Source organism: Pyrus communis, chromosome 6, assembly GCF_963583255.1.
Source record: "Pyrus communis chromosome 6, drPyrComm1.1, whole genome shotgun sequence".
Lineage (NCBI taxonomy): Eukaryota > Viridiplantae > Streptophyta > Magnoliopsida > Rosales > Rosaceae > Pyrus > Pyrus communis.
In genome coordinates, this window is record NC_084808.1 from 3801976 (window position 1) to 3821755 (window position 19780).

The 19780-nt window shown below is 39.1% G+C and overlaps 1 protein-coding gene across 1 annotated transcript; it reads right to left on the reverse strand.

The window, feature by feature from the left end:
* Positions 1 to 1803: 1803 nt before the first annotated feature.
* Positions 1804 to 12199, reverse strand: LOC137737915 (fanconi-associated nuclease 1 homolog). The gene is made up of 15 exons (XM_068477499.1): positions 11990 to 12199; positions 11751 to 11904; positions 10556 to 11034; positions 10325 to 10429; positions 9700 to 9964; positions 9548 to 9610; positions 8269 to 8343; positions 8059 to 8177; positions 5614 to 5684; positions 5426 to 5513; positions 5157 to 5297; positions 4868 to 5085; positions 3815 to 4088; positions 3467 to 3694; positions 1804 to 2961 (listed from the first exon to the last, which is right to left on the reverse strand). The coding sequence occupies exons 1-15, from the start codon at positions 12080 to 12082 to the stop codon at positions 2524 to 2526; spliced, it is 2811 nt and encodes a 936-aa protein (XP_068333600.1). The 5' UTR covers positions 12083 to 12199; the 3' UTR covers positions 1804 to 2523.
* Between the last annotated feature and the right edge of the window lie 7581 nt (positions 12200 to 19780).

The window sequence follows — 19780 nt, forward strand, 5'->3', positions numbered from 1 at the left end:
GTGACCCAGAACGAACGCGCAGGTCACCTGGAGCAGGTGCATAGGTCAGGCGTGCAAATCATCTGGAGTGGGTCATGGTGCAGGTTGCTAGCGGGTCACCTGGTGAGGACTAGGGCAGTCCAACTGAGTTGGTTCGGTGCTGCTTTTTTATTTTAAACTTCGTTGTTCTTTCTAATTCAATTTAACATCAATTCATCTTCAGCATTGCTATAAAAAAAAAGCGACATTATATTAAATTAAGGTCTTATGAGCATCTTCTGAGATTTTCTTCATTTCTTTGATACGTGTCCCGAGGCAAAACACGATCTCATATTCATAGAAAGTTGCGAGCTGCGTCGAGGTTTCACATTACAAGCAGGGAAGAAACCCATTCGAAGTAGGGATCTTAATTCCTAAATTAAATTAAGGTCTCGTAAGCATCAATGTTCCAGTTCTGAGATACATATCCTACGAATCTTAAGTCCTAAATTATGTTCTTTGCCATAGAATGATCTAAAGGACTACCAAACGTCTGCAAAGTCCAGTTTGTATTAAGCACTAAATCTCAGACTAAGCATGTAGTGACATGGAATAGACAAAGGTTCTCGTCTATGAGAGAAAGTTCATTGAACATTGACCAACCATAGCAGTGTACGAATGGAATATTATTTGTCAATCATACCACACTTCTGAGTTATGGATGCAACTAGTTCTTAGACCTGAGGTGTCACTGGTTATCTCGTTTTAATGAATTTGATCTTTGGTCACATGCCTTGAAGCTCTCAAACAATAATGGAGCTTTATAGTGTAAGGTAAGGTTCCAGACCATGTGCATCAATGTGAAGATACGTGAATGCACAAGGAACCATAAGTCTTTAACCAAAGCAACGTACAATGTACAAGAGATATCAGAGCAATCCTATTCATTGTTAGAGTTTAACAAATGTTCCATGCTCTCAAATATATGGTCAAAAATAGTAGACATAGGAGACGAATTGCATTGTAACCGTAACTAAGGTTCCAAATATGTGTAGTACGAATTCAAACATATTCTGACTAATCTGGGTAGTTGAAAGCTATTGTTAGACGTTACTAGTCGATTTTGAATATTTCTATCAGGTTGAATTAGAATAGTTTCTAACTATGAAAAATTAGAAATTTGATCAATCAAATTATCCACTATTGGCTTTAATTGAAACCTACAAGGTCACACAATAAAATGATATCAAAGGGTAAAATTATTGAAGGTTGAATTTAAAATAAATTGTTAATGTTAACTGCTTTTTCATTTTATATTCGATTAATGGGTTTGTGCATTATATTTATTATAAGTTATTTGAACTAAAATAAACAAAGAAGTTTAGTCTGAAAGGAAAGACCGGATTAATTAAATAAATAAAATTAGAACGAATTGGGCTAAGGCCCAATGACAAAGGGAGTGTGCTGCAAGCGCAAATGAAGCGCTTTCTAGGGCATGTAACACACGTGTAGGTCTTAAATATAACCCTACTAGTTTACAGAATTGTTCTATACACATGCCTAAGGGACTTTGGACCTAGAGTTGATTTTACATACTGTGAAACCAAAAATTGAGAGAAGGGAATTAGGTTTTTCAATTTAGAGAAATTGAAATGCTAAACCCCTTGCCGCACCTACCTGGCGAAGGACCAAGCAATTCGTTGTCTTCCTACTTCACCAACCTAGAGTTCATTCGTGTGGATACTAGTAAAGGGCTGACACTCAGGAGCTTCAACAACGAATTCATCCTCATATGAAATCCAAGGATTGGAATTCTTAACATAATTTAAGTTTGTGCATGTGTTCTTAAAATTGTTATGTATGAAAGTAACACCGTTGATGTGTGATAATATGTTAGCGATCGCAATGACAAAAAATCCATTCTTTCATCACAATACGAGATATCAAGAGGAAATACCACTTTATTAGAGATGCATCGTAGAAGGATGTGGTTCAACTCCTCTACTGCAAAACAGAAGATTAAGTGGCTCATATCTTCATCAAACCACTGCCAAAGGAGAGTCACATACAAGTATTTCACCTGCTGCCTGCTTCTCAATAATGAATGCAACAACATTGTGAACCATTCCTCCACTTTACGGGAAAATTATCTCCAGAAATGTCTCATAAAATTGATAAATGGCCGTTTTCTAAAAATAAGTCCAAGTAAATGGAGTAGCATACGTGCCTGGGGACATAACTTCTAATGTCATCCAACAACTCGCGCAATGCCCATCATTTCCATATCTGCAGAAAAAGCGTCTATCCCACCTGAGAAAGATCAACTGGGACCTACTTAGCAATCATAATCAACTTCTTTCCATGCTGCATTGGGCTCTTCTACTCCTACCATTGTCCCATAATTACTCTCGTGATTGACCGATAAACTCCTGCGTTCCAAATCCTTGAAAATTATTTCCAGTTGGTCTTTCATGCAAGTCCTCGTTACATGCTTCCAATCGAACACCAAATCTTCATAGTCATGATTACATGCTTCCAATTAAAGATCAAAGCAGCATATCAACTTCACAAGACAGGGTTCACTTTACAGACCTCAGCGTTGAACCCACAGTCCATTAAAAGCAGCAGCCATGCTCGCTGCTGTTCAGAGAGTCTATCCCTGGGGCCTTTAACTTCTACAAGCTTGGCTTCGCCTTTGTATTTCCCATGGAAGCGCCACAGCAGTAAATCTGGCATTCCGCTTGACCAGCTGCGATAATCTTGTGCTAGATGTCGACAGAATGAGGCCAAACAAGGGCCACCAATGCACGTAACAGCTGCTCGAAGCTCGGACAGGGAATGGTGGTCCCAATTAACTCCTCTGCATGATGTTCCTTCGTGTAACTCCCATGAAGTGATGAGGATCTCCTCAGCCATGCCATCATGAATTTTCTGTAGGTGAGATTCCATATGGCTCTTTCTCACCAGATAAAAGCTATCAGTTTGCAAATCCAAGGGAGCAATCTGCAAAATAGAATTTTCAAATTTTTACTAAAGGCCATATGTATTGACAAAAAGACCCGCACAGGTTAAACTTTGGACATGAAAAGCATGGGTAAATAAATTTACTTCCATAAGCAATCTTTGTGCGTAATTTATAACTTTGAATTGCTTGTATAATGAGGGTAAAACCGTAAAAGGAACTATAACATGTGTCGTATTGATTAAGAACAAAGGCACTAAATTTTATCATACTTTGCCTCTTTTGTTCACCTATACTCTCTATTTTCGTCAGATCTACCCCTGTTCTGACCTTTCTCAATCTTCTTTTAACTTCGTTCTGTTCACTCACATAACTTTGTGATAACCTTATAACTGCATGAGGGCAATACATACATGCATGAAGGCACATTGTGTAAATCAAGTGTTCAAATACATATACATGCATACATATATGCATGAAGGCACATTGAGTAGAAAACTTCAAAAATCCAGGAACTTGGTAGCACACTTATACTGTCAAACATACCTGAAATCTGGTGCGGAAAACATTTGGTATATCAGAAAATATAATATCCCACATAAGAAGCCCAAAAATAGTCAACCAAATGCCACTCTCTGAATGAACACCCTGCCATCCCTCCCCAGCATAATGCTGCAACGCTAGCTGCTCTACCCCACATTGCTCTCCATCTTCTCCATAAAACCTGCTCTTCATACCAATCACGGAATTTAGAGGTCTCCCTTGTACATGAACCTAACTTATTGGTAAGAAAAACCGAGTCAGAAGAAAAAGTGATACTCTAAAATGTAAATATAATAACTCTTTCTTTTGACTTGAGAGTTTTACAAGCATATAACACAATTAAGTGATTACCTCCACAATCTTCCGCTTGACAGACTCTGCAAAACTAGGTGTTTTCCATCGCCTTGGTGGTTTTCCTAAGCGAAGGACTCTCCTTTGAAGTGCCACTCTTGAACCAGCACGTACCCATTGATCTAGTAACCCATTTTCGGCAACTGAAAGGCTCTCATTCAGATAGCCCATGTGCTCTAAGTCAATTGATAACCTTAGTGTCCAGTATCCCCTTCGACCATCACAAGTGAAGCACTTTAGCAGCCGCTTCAGTAAATATATTGCATCACTATACCTGAGTGGAATAAGTACGTTCTCTCAGCATGCAAAACATCAGACTTTTCCTTTCCCACGATTTCTCCATGCATATTCATGGGGTTAGTGATGCAAAAAACTTAGCAGTTACAAGTATAGATACTAAAACTCAGATAACTTACAAAGATAATTAACACAACTTAGGGTTTAGGCTCATCGGTTTCTCTTTTACAGCAATTCATGAACAACTGGGATATGATATTTGGATTGTATGCCAGTTACATAATAGAAAAATGGAGCTACCCTTCCAACTCCCAGCTGTCATTTGCACTCCACAATCAATATTTCATTATTTTTAACGCAACAACAGGAGTGTAGAATGACAAATTTGGAGTAAAATATAATTTCCATAGAAATATATTCAATCATATAAATATTGTTAAAAAACAAAAGCAGCGCAAGTGTTTTAGAAAAAATAGTGATAAACATAGAGTTGGTTTCCAAGAATCTGTAAAAGAAAAGGATTATAATGAAGAGTTCCAGTTTTGTCCATCAACAGTTTGCAGTGTTTCATAACAACTAAAATTTTATGTACTAGTCCATATAATACATACACAGTTGTTAACCAAATATAAAAACATACTTTAAACATGTCAAAGTGAGCTATGGTATTGAAATAGCTTATGAGGTCAATGAAAGATGCTAACTTTAAACAAAAAGTATAATAAAAAATAAAAGTTGGACACAGAAGTGGATATGTATTCTAAACAATGGCCGTAAAAAATTGTAAACAATAATCGGTAATTCCAAGATCCATACCTATGCTCACGCTCTAGAAAGGAGATTCCTAGTAAAACCACTTTTGAGTAGACATGCGGAGCAGAGAAGCAGGACAGAAATGGAGCCATTGATTCAGAAGTCAAGAATTGAGTTACTTCACTAGACATACGAGCATCAGCTATCTTTATGCATTTCAACACCATTCCATTGTTGCTTCCATCAAGAGCTTGATCAATTATCTGTGCCACTTCAATGGCCTGCAAGACAAGGTCATTAGATATGGTAAAGGAAACAAAGGTAATTATTTTCACATAGAACAAAGCAACACCTCTTCATAAGCAAGCAAGCCATCTCGACCTGAGAAAATTTGTTGTGATACTGTGCACTTGTAAGTTGGATACTTGACTATTCCCAAATCCACTAGTAGAAATGCTGACAAATCCTGTTCTCCATTCAGGAAGAAAAGTCTCTGCATAGAACAAAAAATAATTACAATTTTCCAGTGTAACCAGTACTTTCCTCATTACTGTGGAATTAAGGTTCTAAGACATTAAAGCATCTGTACTAAGAAAATAAAATATAAAGACATTAAAGCACCTCAGCACGCCAGATGAGGGACTCCGCTTTTGAGGATATCCTAACACAAACACCTGTTCGATCCAACACCATATTAGGCAGTAAAGTGCTGCACATTGAGAACCAACAGGAAGAGAAAACTTAGGATGTGCTCATGAAGTCGCATCGTTTACATATTATTAGATGTGTAACAGAAAAATATTTAATACCATGACTCATCTATGTACAAAGAAAGAAGAGACGCAATAAGATCCTGCTTTCTCATGCCACGATTGCCATTCTGTAGCCTCAGTAGAAGTACCAAAACCCATCAGATAACAAAGTGAAAAAAAAAAAAACAAACGTGTTTCAAAAATAAGAGAGAATAGAATGTGGCTATAATACAAAGTGAAGACACTGCCTACCCCAACAACATGGATTCCTCAGCAAAAAAGGGTGAAAAAGAAAGTGCTCAAGATGCATATTAAGAATCACAATCCTATACCAACACATGAGTGAACGCACGCTCAAATACGTTTATGTAATTTTAATCCGTCACAATGATAAAAATGTTTGACCCGTATCTGTCCACACGGTAGGTCTCGTACTGTGTAGTCATTGAAAGCCAATTCATCACTTTAGGAGCATAAACTAGGGATACAACCAAATCTAGAATGAACGACCAGCAATGCTCCATATATCATCAACAATGAACATTAAATGCATAGAAAATATTGGGTTACACACTAGGAAGAAGATTAGGTAAAATTATTACTCAACAAGAACTGAGCCTTCAATTTCAGTGACATTATTATCCAATCTCTTGTCTTAAGTAAAATAAGAAAAGATGATAATAAGGCACACACTTCATTATCTTTAATTTACTATCAACTGTCTGAGTTAGCCTTTGATACGATAATTTTATTCACAGAAAGAAAAAGGACAGGGAAAAAAAAAACTACCCATTAAGTTCAAAAGAAGATGTGACAAGATCTACTTCTGAACAATTGTAGTCTAAAGCCTGTTCCAAAACTTCACAAAAGAATCAGAAGAGAGATATCTATCGTTCCTTTCCCTCCATATACACCCCAAGAAAAAGAAACTGTAATGTTTTGGTAGACACTAGGAACTTCAAACAATTATTTTGGATTGGAACTTGTAAATCCTCCTCTTTCTGGGTATGAAACACAATGATTAAAATTGGAGGAAAAAAGGTGAAAGGTCTATAAACCGAAGAAACTCCTGCAATTGACTTAAAATAAAAAGGAGACCTTTTACTCATACTCAAATTGTTTTGTTTTGACAGGAATGAATAATATAAATAAATAAAAAAATCCGGGGGACGGTTCATGAATTTGAAATCAATCTATGGGTTAAGAAGTTGGAGTAAGGAATTGTTGAAAAATCTAAAACTGGAAAGGCATTTTAGAATTTTTATGAAAATTGAATAAAAGATCAAAACCTGTTGAATTACCCAATCTTGCTACAGGTTTCCAGAAAAGATTAGTGTTACAAACAACATTCTTGTCAAATATATGAAAAAATTCAATGACATGACCAGTTTTTTTTTTTTTTTTTTTTTCCCTAAAAAACATACATTTTATTCATATGCAACATTAAAAAATACAGACATGGTGGAGAAGCTCTCCACTAGAGCACGTATGGACTCCTAAACCAATTGTGTTTTATTCTAACGAACCACTCAAGAAACAGCAAATACACCCACTTCACAAAACTTTTGGCTTTTTTCCTCAAACAATTGTCTTTTACAGTTAGTGATCTTTTCCGGAAAAAATACAAACTAATTTTCTTACTACAACTGACTTACTTCCCGGCAAGGTTGCCATATCAGTTATCCACATGTTCTTCTAACTTTCTGGAGCATCACAGCTTTCAGCACAATCTTTACCCCTAAATAATCCTGCAAAGCAACTTTAAAACTATCCAGCTCTGCCCAGAACAATCGTGCAACCTGTTTTCTTCATAACCCTATTTTCTTCATACCAAGCCCTTATTTATCCTTCAAACTATGGAAAATGTAAGGTCCATTTGAATAAACCCCATAATCTCCTCCTCGCCCTACCCTAAATTTTCAACAATTCATGAGCCTATAAAGGCCAGTTTTCTTTCATCTTGCATAGGCCAGCAATTACAATGATAAACATAATTTGATCCTAATAAAAAAATTAAAAAATTTTTTAAAACCCATCATACAATAATCATCGTTCAGTACCTTCTTAGTCCTTGCATCCAACTTGATTACCATGCTCAGTAAGTTTTACGGACACAAAACAATTACAGGCTACATTTGTTTTGCTAGGCAACTAGTGGACACCTCTCCAGCTTGAACCCACATTTGATATGTGGTTTTACCACCAAGGAGTACATATATAGGGATGTCGACCTTTAATCATATTACAAGTAGCTTAGTCATGAGCCAAGGACCTTTAATCATATTACAATTGTGATGAATTTAATATTTTAATGCTGTGGTGAACATTTTAACAAGGTATTCATACTTTCTTTAAGATCAGAAGGATCAACTATAATTATCACCACACATGTTTCATTCTCTTCGATCTAATCTTTGATTTCTTTCCATGAAATGGCATCCATAAGAAAGTTATGCAAACAATTCACAACAAATCTCTATAGGAATAATCTTAGATGCCAACCTGCTTAAGCATGCATAACATTTCCCGGAGTTCAGATACAGTGAGCAAATGCAGAATCTCTTTTATTTCATCATCACAGCGTTCATTTGTAATGCCAAAGCAAGATGTATAGCCTGTAGCTGCAAGATGACAAATAAATTTTCCATCAACCTTAATCTGGTATCTTGAAAAGAAAACATACAGCATATCCAACTAATACAACTACATTACCAGATAGCTCTTTAACTGCTTGTTCAGGTTCCGTTACTTCTGGGTATGAAATAGAAGATAGCCGAAACCATGGCCCTGAGCAGGAAGACCAACATAAAAATCACTTTTCAGTTTTCAAACAAGGAAAAGGGCAGAAAATGTTCTAGTTTCACTTGGATTATGTACGTGGGGGATATCTTTAAGTCTTTAACATGGTTCTAGCAAAATATTTTGGGTAATCTACAGGTTATACTAGTTATAGCCATTTTAGTGCTAGCTCAAAGAAATGGAATGGCTTGTGTCCAAGGTTGAAGGGGTCTTGATGGGTCTTGATGTGGTGGCATCATTGGGAGGCATGATGTAGTAAAACTAAAGAAGTACATATAATAACATTTCCTGGTCAGCTGCTTCATATAGAATAAGTTATCCATTGCAATGTTCAAATTACCACGAAAATAATCATCCCTTAAATAATTACACATTCCTTCACATGTATCAGCTCAAAACTATGACCTGAAATATAGTTCCACAAGTACGTACTTTGTAAGTGATATCCCAGAAAGAAACGCAATCTAGAAATGAAAGATGGGCAGAGAAGGAAAATATGAAGTTTTTTCCTTTACATAGACTAATCTTAGAAAGAAATATTTCGTGACCATTATAGAAATCATGACCCACAGCAAGTTAGTTCAAAGAGTAGAGAGAAACACAACCATTTAGAAATCAGGAGAGAAGCTTATTATAAAACCCTAAGCACCATAGTACAGACCACTCAACTGTCGCCAGGAGCAGTGCATGGAAAAAATGAGAGATGTAGACAACATAAAGTCCAACACACAATGCCTGAAATGTTAGGTTATATAGAGTATTATTAGGTTACATCTATGTAGGAAGCAAGGCAGTAGGTAATGACTAGATGTTACAGGCAATCAAATTCTAGTTATGTATTAGTTGTGACACTGGTCTTGTCTTGCCTTGGGAACTTGGAAGGAAGGACAAAAGGATTAGAGGAGCCTTTGTCTGGTGGCACGATTTTTAGAATCATAATTTATTCCCATGAGAGAAGTTTGAGCAGCATTTGCTACGTGGTGTAGCATATTAATGCACATTTTGTGTTTATGACCAGCAAAACAAAAGAGATATCACCCAAAACCAAATTGTGGATAACGAGGCTAGCTTATGTTCAACCACAATGACAAGATCTCTTACGGCAAATAGATGAAAAGACACACAAATATACAACAGTAGCAGCAAAGCTACAACAATGACCCGAATAAAACTAATCTAAAAAACAAGAAACCTTTCCGCATATAGAGCCGTACAAATAGCCTCTGACCATCATCCGTCAATGAAGTATACAACTCTGCCAGCATACATATAACAGTTGTCAGTAGTGAGAAAAACTTTCTAGAAAACAATAATATAATCAAAACACAAGCAATTGATTGATACCCATGAAATTCTTTTCATCATCTATCAAGAGGTGAGAATTGTTTCTCAAAACCTCATGTATGAAAACACGAAAGTTTTCCTGATACTTTATGGCACTAGGTGGACAGGACTTTGTAGATTCAATTACTTGCTGGGCATTTTTCCACAAAAATATGAAAGCCTCATCATTATAATATTCCTTGGCACTACATGGTTCAGTCTTCTGGGACATGATCTCTATAGGAACAACATCGATAGCATGCTTTGGAACAGAGATCACGCGTCCCTGAAAGTAATCACACAGGAAAAAGGATCAGAGCTTTATCCACTGGGTCACAACTCACAATTTTTTATGCTCATTCTTTTATTTTTGGTTCTTTGGAGGGCCATTTATTGAAAACATAATGTTATCGTAAAATTAGACGATATTTGAAGATGTACAAAAATATGACACGCTTAGTGTCGGGGAATTTGTTCCCAATTCCAAAAGAAACGAAAGAGATAGTCATCAACCTTTTGTTATTCTCTACCACTGCAATTTCACCTTATTCATGCAATACCAAAAAGTAAATGCGGAAAATAAGAAAGTAGATGGTTGGTCAGATGTTTAGGGACTACGTTTTGTCTTGCTAAAGATATGAATTACCTCAAACTGTAGGCAGTACCTCTCCATCAGAGGAGACAAATACTGAGCCAGCTTGCGAGGGAGAAAACCAAGCACTTTAGGGCATCCTGAATCAGAAGAGATAACCTAACCCAAAAAGTCCATCTAGTTCTTCGTTAGAACTTAATAAATTGAAATTAAAGACTAGCTAAAACAATAAAAAATGTAAAATTTCAATTCCTGAACAAAAAAGCCCAGGAAAAGGGAACAGACCTTAATGGCATTGGGATCTTTAACATTGTCAGGGTCTCTTAAAAGAGAAATGTTTGCACCAAGATGTAATTCATTTTCATCACTAAATCTACGGCCAACAATAAAAGTCTCAAGAATGACCCTGCATATGTCATCCTCTGTGATTGTCATGTCACAATCCATCACCTCATTCTTTGGGGCCAGTGAGTGAGCATCAAAAGCAGCATTTACCCTATCCTTACTGATTGGTTTTCTAGATGGACTATTAACCTGATTTTGCATATCAGACATTGTATTCAATAATGAACCACAGAGGCTGTCATCAGAAAAACCATGAACACTCTGTACACTACCGTCGTCATGGACTGCATGAAATAACTCATTTCCTAACTCTTCTAAGTCACGGGAACGAGCTTGAACTTTTGAATCTGGGCAAAAGTTCAACTCTAGAAGTGTGCGCTGGGTCATCTTCCGCTTGGTTCCCCTTGATAGACATACATCTACAAGAAAATAAAATAAGTAACAAGTATCCAGTTCAGATTATGGAAAACACAACATTACATTAAAATAAAGGATGTTAGATAACAAAATCATACAATTCCTGAAATCCCATTACAGAATACTGGGCTGTATGAATCTAACACACCTTACTAGTGCAGAAATCAAAAACTCAAAATTTTAAATTATCTTAAGGGAATGGGAATATAGATAACAATGCGGTATACAATTTCCTGAAATATTAAAAGGCTGAGCAGTTATTATCACATACTATGAGAAACCAGCTAAGCTTTTTTCTTTTTGTTTTAAAAGCAAAATGAACGAAAACAGGTAGGTACTGCACTGTTCAGGGGTTTATCTTCTTCAGGTATTTGGTTAGACTGGAATGATGGTATTCATTAAGGTTTGATGCTGTTTTAGTTATGTTTTTAGCCCACGAGAACACGTACAGTCCTCCCACACAGTCCAACTCCAAACACCATATATCCTAGAGGATCCTCTACAAACTGATAATATATATCCCATTTAATTTCAGAAGCATTGAATACTTCCACCTCCTTGGGGCTCCATTAAAATGGGGAAACCAAAAAAGCATAACGGTGATGAAGTTACGAAAACAACATAGGAAGCATCCTTTAGTCTTAACAAACTAATTAAATCACCACACCAGCTAAGTGTCTCCCTATTTAAGGGGGAAATGGTAGGATTAAGAAGATACCGAGATGAGAATTGATGATGTTGTTTTGGCCACTGACTTGTTGGCCGCAAACAGGGCAAGTAACTCTCTCATCATCTGCAACCCCTCCACCCACAACACTCTCAATGTTTCCAGTGATTTTACCATTTTCATCAGTGCACAGATTCACAGAGCTCTGGAAACAAACAAAGTAACAAATGCTTTTTTGTTGAGAAAATGATAATATATATATATATATAATTTGGGAGAGTAATGGGTACCTGTGTAGGGGAGGAGAGGAGTGATTGACGGTGGGGAAGGAAGCGCCGGCGTTTGCCCACCAATCGGATCAAGCTTTCTCTTCCCCTCAACATGTTCACAGAGATGACTTTTTGAAACTTCAATTTTTCAATTTTTTGGTGCCCTAACCTAATTTATAGCCTCTCTCTCTCGCTCTCTGCTGCTTGAAATAAAAGTCCCGCCAAAGCCAGTAATTATTTGTACACCCACGGATTTCAGCTTCTTCTGGACCGTTTGATCATATAATGCAGTCAGATAACCATAAAACTAAAAGCTTTTTTTTTCTTTTCTTTTTGTTGTTTCCATTTTACAAATTAGAGATGGCAACGAGGGAAAGTGATTTCCACATGCCATTTTTCCCGATTTACATATGTGGATGCAAATTTTCTCATTCTCTTCTTGGACGAAATCGCACCTACAAAATAATTAACATCTTAAATCAAGGTCAAGAGCCTCACACGTCCAAGATGGGGGGGCTTTGACCGAAAAACCTCCGATGTCAAAGTTAGAATTTAAGAGAAAAGTGTTTAAAGAAATTTGGAGAATTTTGCAAGAGAGTTGGAATTAGGTTTTTGGGAGAAATGGGAGCTATTTATAGGGGTGTGGCCCACCGCTATTTGGAGAAAAGGGGTCCGGCTACTTATGGTGGTTTTTCGGTGTAATTGCAAAATATTATGTCAAAATAATATTTGCAATCAATTAGATAATTAATTAGGAAATTAATCAATTAATTTAGGTATTTAATCCTAATTTGAATGAATATTTGAGGGTTAACTTGTGAGGAAGATTTGATGAGGATGAATGAAATAGTTTTTGAATAAATACCTATTTTGATCACCTTTGACCTTGATTGAGTCATGATTTTCCGCTGCTTGCCTATGGGAGTTCCGGTGTGCCTCGAGGGTAATTTTGTCTTATTTACCCAAAAATTCATGTGTCGTATCTATGTTCATCTTGATTATTTTTGGCTTCACAAATGCCCCCACACCTATTGGGCTGCTCGTAGGAAAAGGCGGCAGGTGTAAAGATCTTCTTGCTTTAGGAAACATAGGATTGTTTCCTATTTTGATGTAGATTCCCTCTTTAATAGGAAATTAGATACTTCCAGGAAAGGGAGATAAATTACTTCTAAAGTCTATTTAAGTCTACCTTAAGTAGATTATTAAATCAACTTTAGAGAGTAATTTATTCTACCCTACAAGAGAGAGAGAAAGAGCTAGAGCCCTAGCAATCTCCTATACTTGCCCGTGCAAAGGACCATCTTTCATTGCTTTCTTTATCTTCGCACTGCTTCAAGGTAAGAAAAAATTAATTTTCCTTGTCTTCTTAATTTTTGGGAGCCTCGGGGCTTAAAATTTGCTCGATGAGGGTTGAGGATGTGTGAAAAAGAGCTTGGAGATGTCATTGCATTGTTGCCGCGGGTGGCAATATGCAGTGTGGTGGAGGCTCAGCTCAGCTCAGGACAAGGGTTGGCGTGGCTGGCATGGGCTAGGAAGCTGGGCTGGATGAATGGGCTTCAGCCCACGGGAAGGAGTGGAAAAGCAGGGCACTGGCCCCTTTTCCTTCCATTTGGGCCATGAGGCATGCGGGCTGAGGAAGTATCTGGCCAGGCCGTGGGGCCTAGCATGGTTGATGGGCTTTTGTAGCTTAGGCCGTGAATAGGTTTTTTTTTTCTTTGAATGCTGGGCTGAGGCCCGTGCATGAGAGGAGAGAAGGAGAGTAGTGGGCCACTGGGCTTGGCCCACTTGATTGGACTGAAGACTGCTTCATTTCATTTTTTTTTTTTTTTTTTGCAGCCTTCTAATGAATTTTCCTTGCATCTTTGTATAATTTCTTCAAGCATGTCTTCCTCAAGACACAAGAATGATGATGGTGTGTCACCATTGTATCGTCAAGGCGGGTCTTTTAGCAAGGTTGGCTAGTTCAAGGCTTCTCACTTTAAAATTAGCTCCGATGACTTGTTTAGAGACTTCCTTGAGGCATATAGGCATGCTATTTTGTCGGGAGTGCGTATGAAGTGTGTCAAGGATGGTAGCAGCCATGAGCCTTGCAATGGGGCTCGGAGAGCCATCAAGTTTCACCTCTACTACTTTGTGTTGGGGTTCACTTTTCCTATAACGTGTTTCTTCTAATAATTGCTTTATTCCATGAAGTGTGCCCTCACTTAATTTTCTCCGAACGCGGCTGTGTGATGGTGGGGTTCTTCAATCTAAGCCAATTTTTCGACTTAGACATGACTGTCAACAAATTCTGGTACTTCTTTGACATAGGCCACATCGAGGGAGTTGGGCAACTGCGATCCCGCCATAAGCTCTTTGACAATTCGAGCAAGGGAGATCATGACTGGGCCAAGGAGACTTTGGAGATAAGTGGAGAATAGAGTCTGATTCTTCCCCCGAGTTGCATGTTCCGACGATTTTCATCTTTGGTAACTAGTCCGCTCAGTCCCTCGACTGCTTTGTACTTTTGTTAAGTTGCTCTCTGATTTATTGATTGTCTTCTTCTATTATTGTATATTCGGAATTTGGCTCGACTTCCAAAAATTCTCCAGACATGAAGAAGGTGCATATTGCACTAGGTATTCCCTTCGAGTGCCGGGAATGGCGTTGGTTGCTCAGTCTTCTTCATCGGGAAAAAGGTGGGTTGCCCCTGAGGGAAGAGGTAAAGAGAATCAAGGTTGAAGCATTGGCTTGCCCAATCACCGTTGTGGAGCCTGCTGCAAATGAAGGTGGGAAAAAGAAATCTTCCTCGCCTTCTCAAGAGATGTCAACTGAGAAAAAGCCTAGGACTTATTTCGCTGCTCGCTAAGGTTCACCGACTGCCTCCAAGCTTGTGATTGACTTAATGACACACCTTGACCTGGAATGTCCACTTGGACACTGAATTGAGTTGTGCTAGCTTGGGCCGATACCACGCTTCCACTGCGCCACTCTGATTTGGAGCCCAAGTAGACATTCAATGTCGGGGTGTGTCACTTAACTTCCTCTAAGAGCGAGAAAGAGGAGGCTGCTAGATCTGTGCGAATGACGTCTGCTGTTCCGAAGGTGACTAGTTCGATTGCTAACAGGATTGCTCAACGTAGAAATTTCGTCGTGTCCCTAGTGCCAAAATTTATGCCTAAACTTCCGTCAGGGGTAAGGCTGGTTCATCTTCGAAAAGACTTGCTACTATATAGAGCGATAAGGTGAATTCTGCTACCAAAGTGGCGCCAAAATCCTGTCCTCTTGCTGCCGGGACTGATTCGCCTGCTAAGAAGAAAGAGACTGTTTATGCGGGCAATTGTGAGAAATCCACCAAGTCTATTTCTGGGGAAACTGCTGAGATTTATGCGCTCCTGAGACCAAATCTGCTCGAGAACATGGATGTGTGTGCCAAGTTTGTTGATGGCGTCGAAGGGGCCGTTAGCCCAACTTTTTATGCGAAGCATACGACTAAGTATAGGAGGACTGCTCTGTTAGCTATGATGTAGAAAACGGTGATTCTAGCAGCCGAGTCTATATTCCTTGATCAAGAGGATACCAAGGCTGCCAAGGATATGGCAAGAACTGTGGCAGCCGAAGCTTGCTCATTGGCTGAAAAAGTCAAGAAGTTGGAATATGAGCTTGCTGCTTTGAAGGGGTCTAATATATCTGCCCCCACTTCCCTGCAGCTTGAGACCGCTGGCTAAGAGATTATGGATTTGAAGACTAGGCTTGACGTGATCCAAGTAAAGTATGAAAGTACAGAGAAAGAGATCGGGCATTACATACCTCAGATTCAAGATATTGAGTATGCCATCTTTGAGTTCCGCTCTACTGTTCATGCAAAGGACGAAGAACTGATCGTTGCTTACAACCAAGTGATCCACTTCAAAAAGGTCGTTGACAGGCTTGAACCTTAAGTGTTGGAACTCCAAGGTGCTTTGAAGATCAACGACAGTCTGAAGAATGAAGTGGAGGAGCTGCAGCGGGTCTGTGCTGGTCTACTCAAGGAGAATAAATAGTTGAAAGGTGAAAAGGGCGGGTTTGATGATTCATTTACTCAGAGTAAAGCCAATTTCTACAAGCTGGGTTATGTAGACCATCTCTTTGGGAGGCCATCTGACTTTGAGTTTGTTGGTAAAGACTTCAAGACCGTCTTCATTTCTCCAAAAGACTTGTTTACCTTTACTTTCAAGGCTTTCATTGGTGAAGTAGTTGAAGAGGTTGATGCCTAGGCTAAAGCAGTCGGGGGTGAAGCGCCGAATGGTGCCATTGCTGAGGATGTCGCAGTTGTTGAAAGTGTGGCGACTGAGTAGTTATGGGATGTTCAAGCTGCTGAAGAGTAGTCTTATAAGTAGTCTTTAGGATTTCTTTTGCTTATTGCTTTGCTTGAACTCCTTCGGCCTTTACTAGTTGTTTATCAATTTTGCTAGAAAATTTAATAAACTTGCTTCCTTCATTTTTCTCCATCTTCACTTCTTTTGTTCATGCCCTAACTTCTAGACTTTATAAGCCAGTGGCAGGCGTGCTACTTTTCTATAAGCATACAGGCCTGCGTAGCCTATGCAACTGTAGGTGTCGGTGTAGAACTTTGAAAAGTTTTAGCCATAGGGTCGGCAGCCGGACGCTTTACTTACAAAAGTAGACTAGTCTGCGTGACCACTAAGCTGTTAATCTTGGCTTTCTCCAATTTCATAGGTTGTGTAGCAAGTATCACAACACGTTAGGACTTGGTGTAGGTCGTTCCGCACTTTGGCAAAAATGAAGCCCATTGACTGCGTAACATGTCGGCAGTGGATGATACTTTACAAACATTTCATATGTTAAACTAATCTAGTTTAATATAAAGGACAAAAATTATTGTTGAAAGTCGTCTCATATAAATATTATATGCTTAAACGATAAGTCCGAGGAATATGTAATTGGGAGAATATGATCTAAAGAAGTTAGATTCATGAGACTATTCTCTTTCATATACATATCCTAAACGTTTCTGATCATAGGATTGCTAATTGGGCATTGACAATTCGTTAAGATCAGTACATGTTATGTCTTCTTTTAGAGAGAGTGACTGGTCATGAGTCATTGGTGTGACTAACACCAAGACAAGCATGTAGGTGTTCAATAAAGAATGAGTCCACTGAACGTGATTAATAAGGAGCTCTCATACTCATTGCACATTGAAAACTCATGGTTGGGATAATGCAAAGTAGTCTTTTAACCCCAGGCATCATATTTTTAACGAGATTCCCACTGTCCCTGTCTATTATCCAGCGAAACCACAGCTAAGGGAATAGGCTTGGCAGAATCAGCAGGGAAAGAAGACCCTGTTGAGCTTGACTCTAGTTCGACTTTGTGAAATGACTTGAGAGGTGTAGTATAAGTAGGAGCTTCGCAGGAAATTGAAATACCATTACTTTTAACGTTATTTTACTTATTCTGTGAATCGGAGGCGGGGCATCGCCCCTTTTTTTGGAACAAAGGTCTGCTCGCAGGTCGATCTGGCAGAAAACATTGTCAGGTGAGGAGTTTGGCTGGGGTAGTACATCTTTTAAAAGATAACGCATGTGTCCTAAGATGAGCTTAACGAGAACAGAAATCTCGTGTGGAACAAAAGGGTAAAAGCTCGTTTGATTCTGATTTCCAGTACGAATACGAACCGTGAAAACATGGCCTATCGATCCTTTAGACCTTCGGAATTTGAAGCTAGAAGTGTCAGAAAAGTTACCACAGGGATAACTAGCTTGTGGCAACCAAGTGTTCATAGCGACGTTACTTTTTTATCCTTCGATGTCAGCTCTTTCTATCATTATGAAGTAGAATTCACCAAGTGTTGGATTGTTCACCCACCAATAAGGATCATGAGCTGGGTTTAGACTATCGTGAGACAGGTTAGTTTTACCTTATTGATGATAGTGTTGCAATAGTAATTCAACCTAATACGAGAGGAACCGTTGATTCGCACAATTGGTCATCGCGCTTGGTTGAAAAGCCAGTGACTCGAAGCTACTGTGTGCTGGATTATGACTGAATGCCTCTAAGTCAGAATTCGGGCTAGAAGCGACGCATGCGCCTGCCGCCCAATTGCCGACCTGTAGTAGAGGCTTCGGCCCCCAAAGGCTCATGTTGATGGTCAAGCTGTCACGGCGAACGAGCTGTGCCGGCTGCCTTGAATCGTAATTTCCACCGAGCGGCGAGTAGAATCCTTTGCAGATTACTTAAATACACGACGGGGTATTGTAAGTGGCAGAGTGGCCTTGCTGCCACGATCCACTGAGATTCAGCCTTACGTCACTTCAATTCGTCCCTCCCCCTTTCCTCCCCCCTCTACCCAACCTTTTCTCAATATTACCCATGTTTCAAGAGGCGAGGCTATTAGTCAACAATTGGGCAAAAATTCCTAACACTTTGGCCTATTAGGACTTTAACTCTACCAAGTTTTTATTACAAGTCATGTAAGGACTTTAGCTTTGCCGTGTATTTTGACGTATAGCCTCGCTTTATGTCGACAACAAACGAGGCTAGTATAACCCATGTGATTTGCAATGACATGTCACAAGGTCCATGTGATTTTGCTATGACATGTCAAAAGGTGCTCAAGCCTCGCTTTATGTTGACAACAAGAGAGGTTATGGCTACCAATGCACATTGTCAATGGCATGTCGCAGTGCGTTTAATATCGACATTTTCCTCGCACAATATAATGCTCCCCATTGTTATAGTTTGTGGGTTGTTAGACGATTAATGAATGGCAAAAGTGGATCGTCTAATGTTGGGGTCCTAAGTCATGTGAACATATTTTGTAGTCCAAGAAAGCAGTTATTATTGCACTGGCCAAGCCAAAAAATACGACGACGACACTTGAGTAAAGGGTTTCTCGGTCTAAAAGTTGGCTACCAATTCATGTCGCAAAAGAAGTCTTGTTGGACATTATCTTTGGATGTCTTTTTCCAGCTCATGTCGAGACTTGGACTTTGTCATGTCGGGAAAATGTATGTCGCGACGTGCTAAGACTCACAAAATTTTGGCACAATGTGTGTCATTATTTGTCTTTGACATGCCAATGACAAGCCAAGACTCACAAAATATCGATCATGGCATGCCAATGTCATGCCAAAATTTCTACAACAAAGGCATGCCAAGCCTCGCAAAATGTCCATCATGCCATGCCAAGCCTAGCAAAATGTCGACCATGGCATGTCAATGACATGCCAATGTCATGCCAAGCCTAGCAAAATGTCGACCATGGCATGTCAATGACATGCCAATGTCATGCCAAGCCTCGCAAAATGTCGATCATGGCATGCCAATGACATGCCAAGCCAAGCCTCGCAAAATGTCGACCATGGTACGCCAATGACATGCCAAGCCTCGCAAAATGTCGACCATGGCAAGCCAATGACATGGCAAGCCTCGCAAAATGTCAACCATGGCATGCCAATGACATGGCAAGCCTCGCAAAATGTCAACCATGACATGCCAATGACATGCCAAGCCTCGCATCTTGGCACTCAAAAAACTTGATGCTAGCCTCGCCACTAGCCTCGCTTCCTGTCACAACAAGCGAGGCTAGCACCCATTCTGACATGTCAAATTGCACAGCAGGCATGTCGAAACGCGTCAAAAATCTTCTAACAATGTCAAGTCCCATTTTTATTGATAATTTCCTCGCACAACCCCCACCCCTCAGTTAGTATATGATTTGTAGAAGGTCCTCCAACTTACGGATTCAAAAAATCTTGCACCGATTTTTTTTTACGATTTTTCCAATTTCTCGACTTCAAAAAATAAAATAAAATACTTCCCGTGCTC

Excerpts from the sequence above, each read along its gene's own strand:
- LOC137737915 (XM_068477499.1), bottom strand. The coding sequence starts at position 12,082 with ATGTTGAGGGGAAGAGAAAGCTTGATCCGATTGGTGGGCAAACGCCGG. Across the intron at positions 11,035-11,750 it reads CATCATCAATTCTCATCTCG|ATGTATGTCTATCAAGGGGA; the intron begins GTATCTTCTTAA and ends ATTTTCTTGTAG. Across the intron at positions 5,298-5,425 it reads CCCTCATCTGGCGTGCTGAG|AGACTTTTCTTCCTGAATGG; the intron begins GTGCTTTAATGT and ends TGTTCTATGCAG.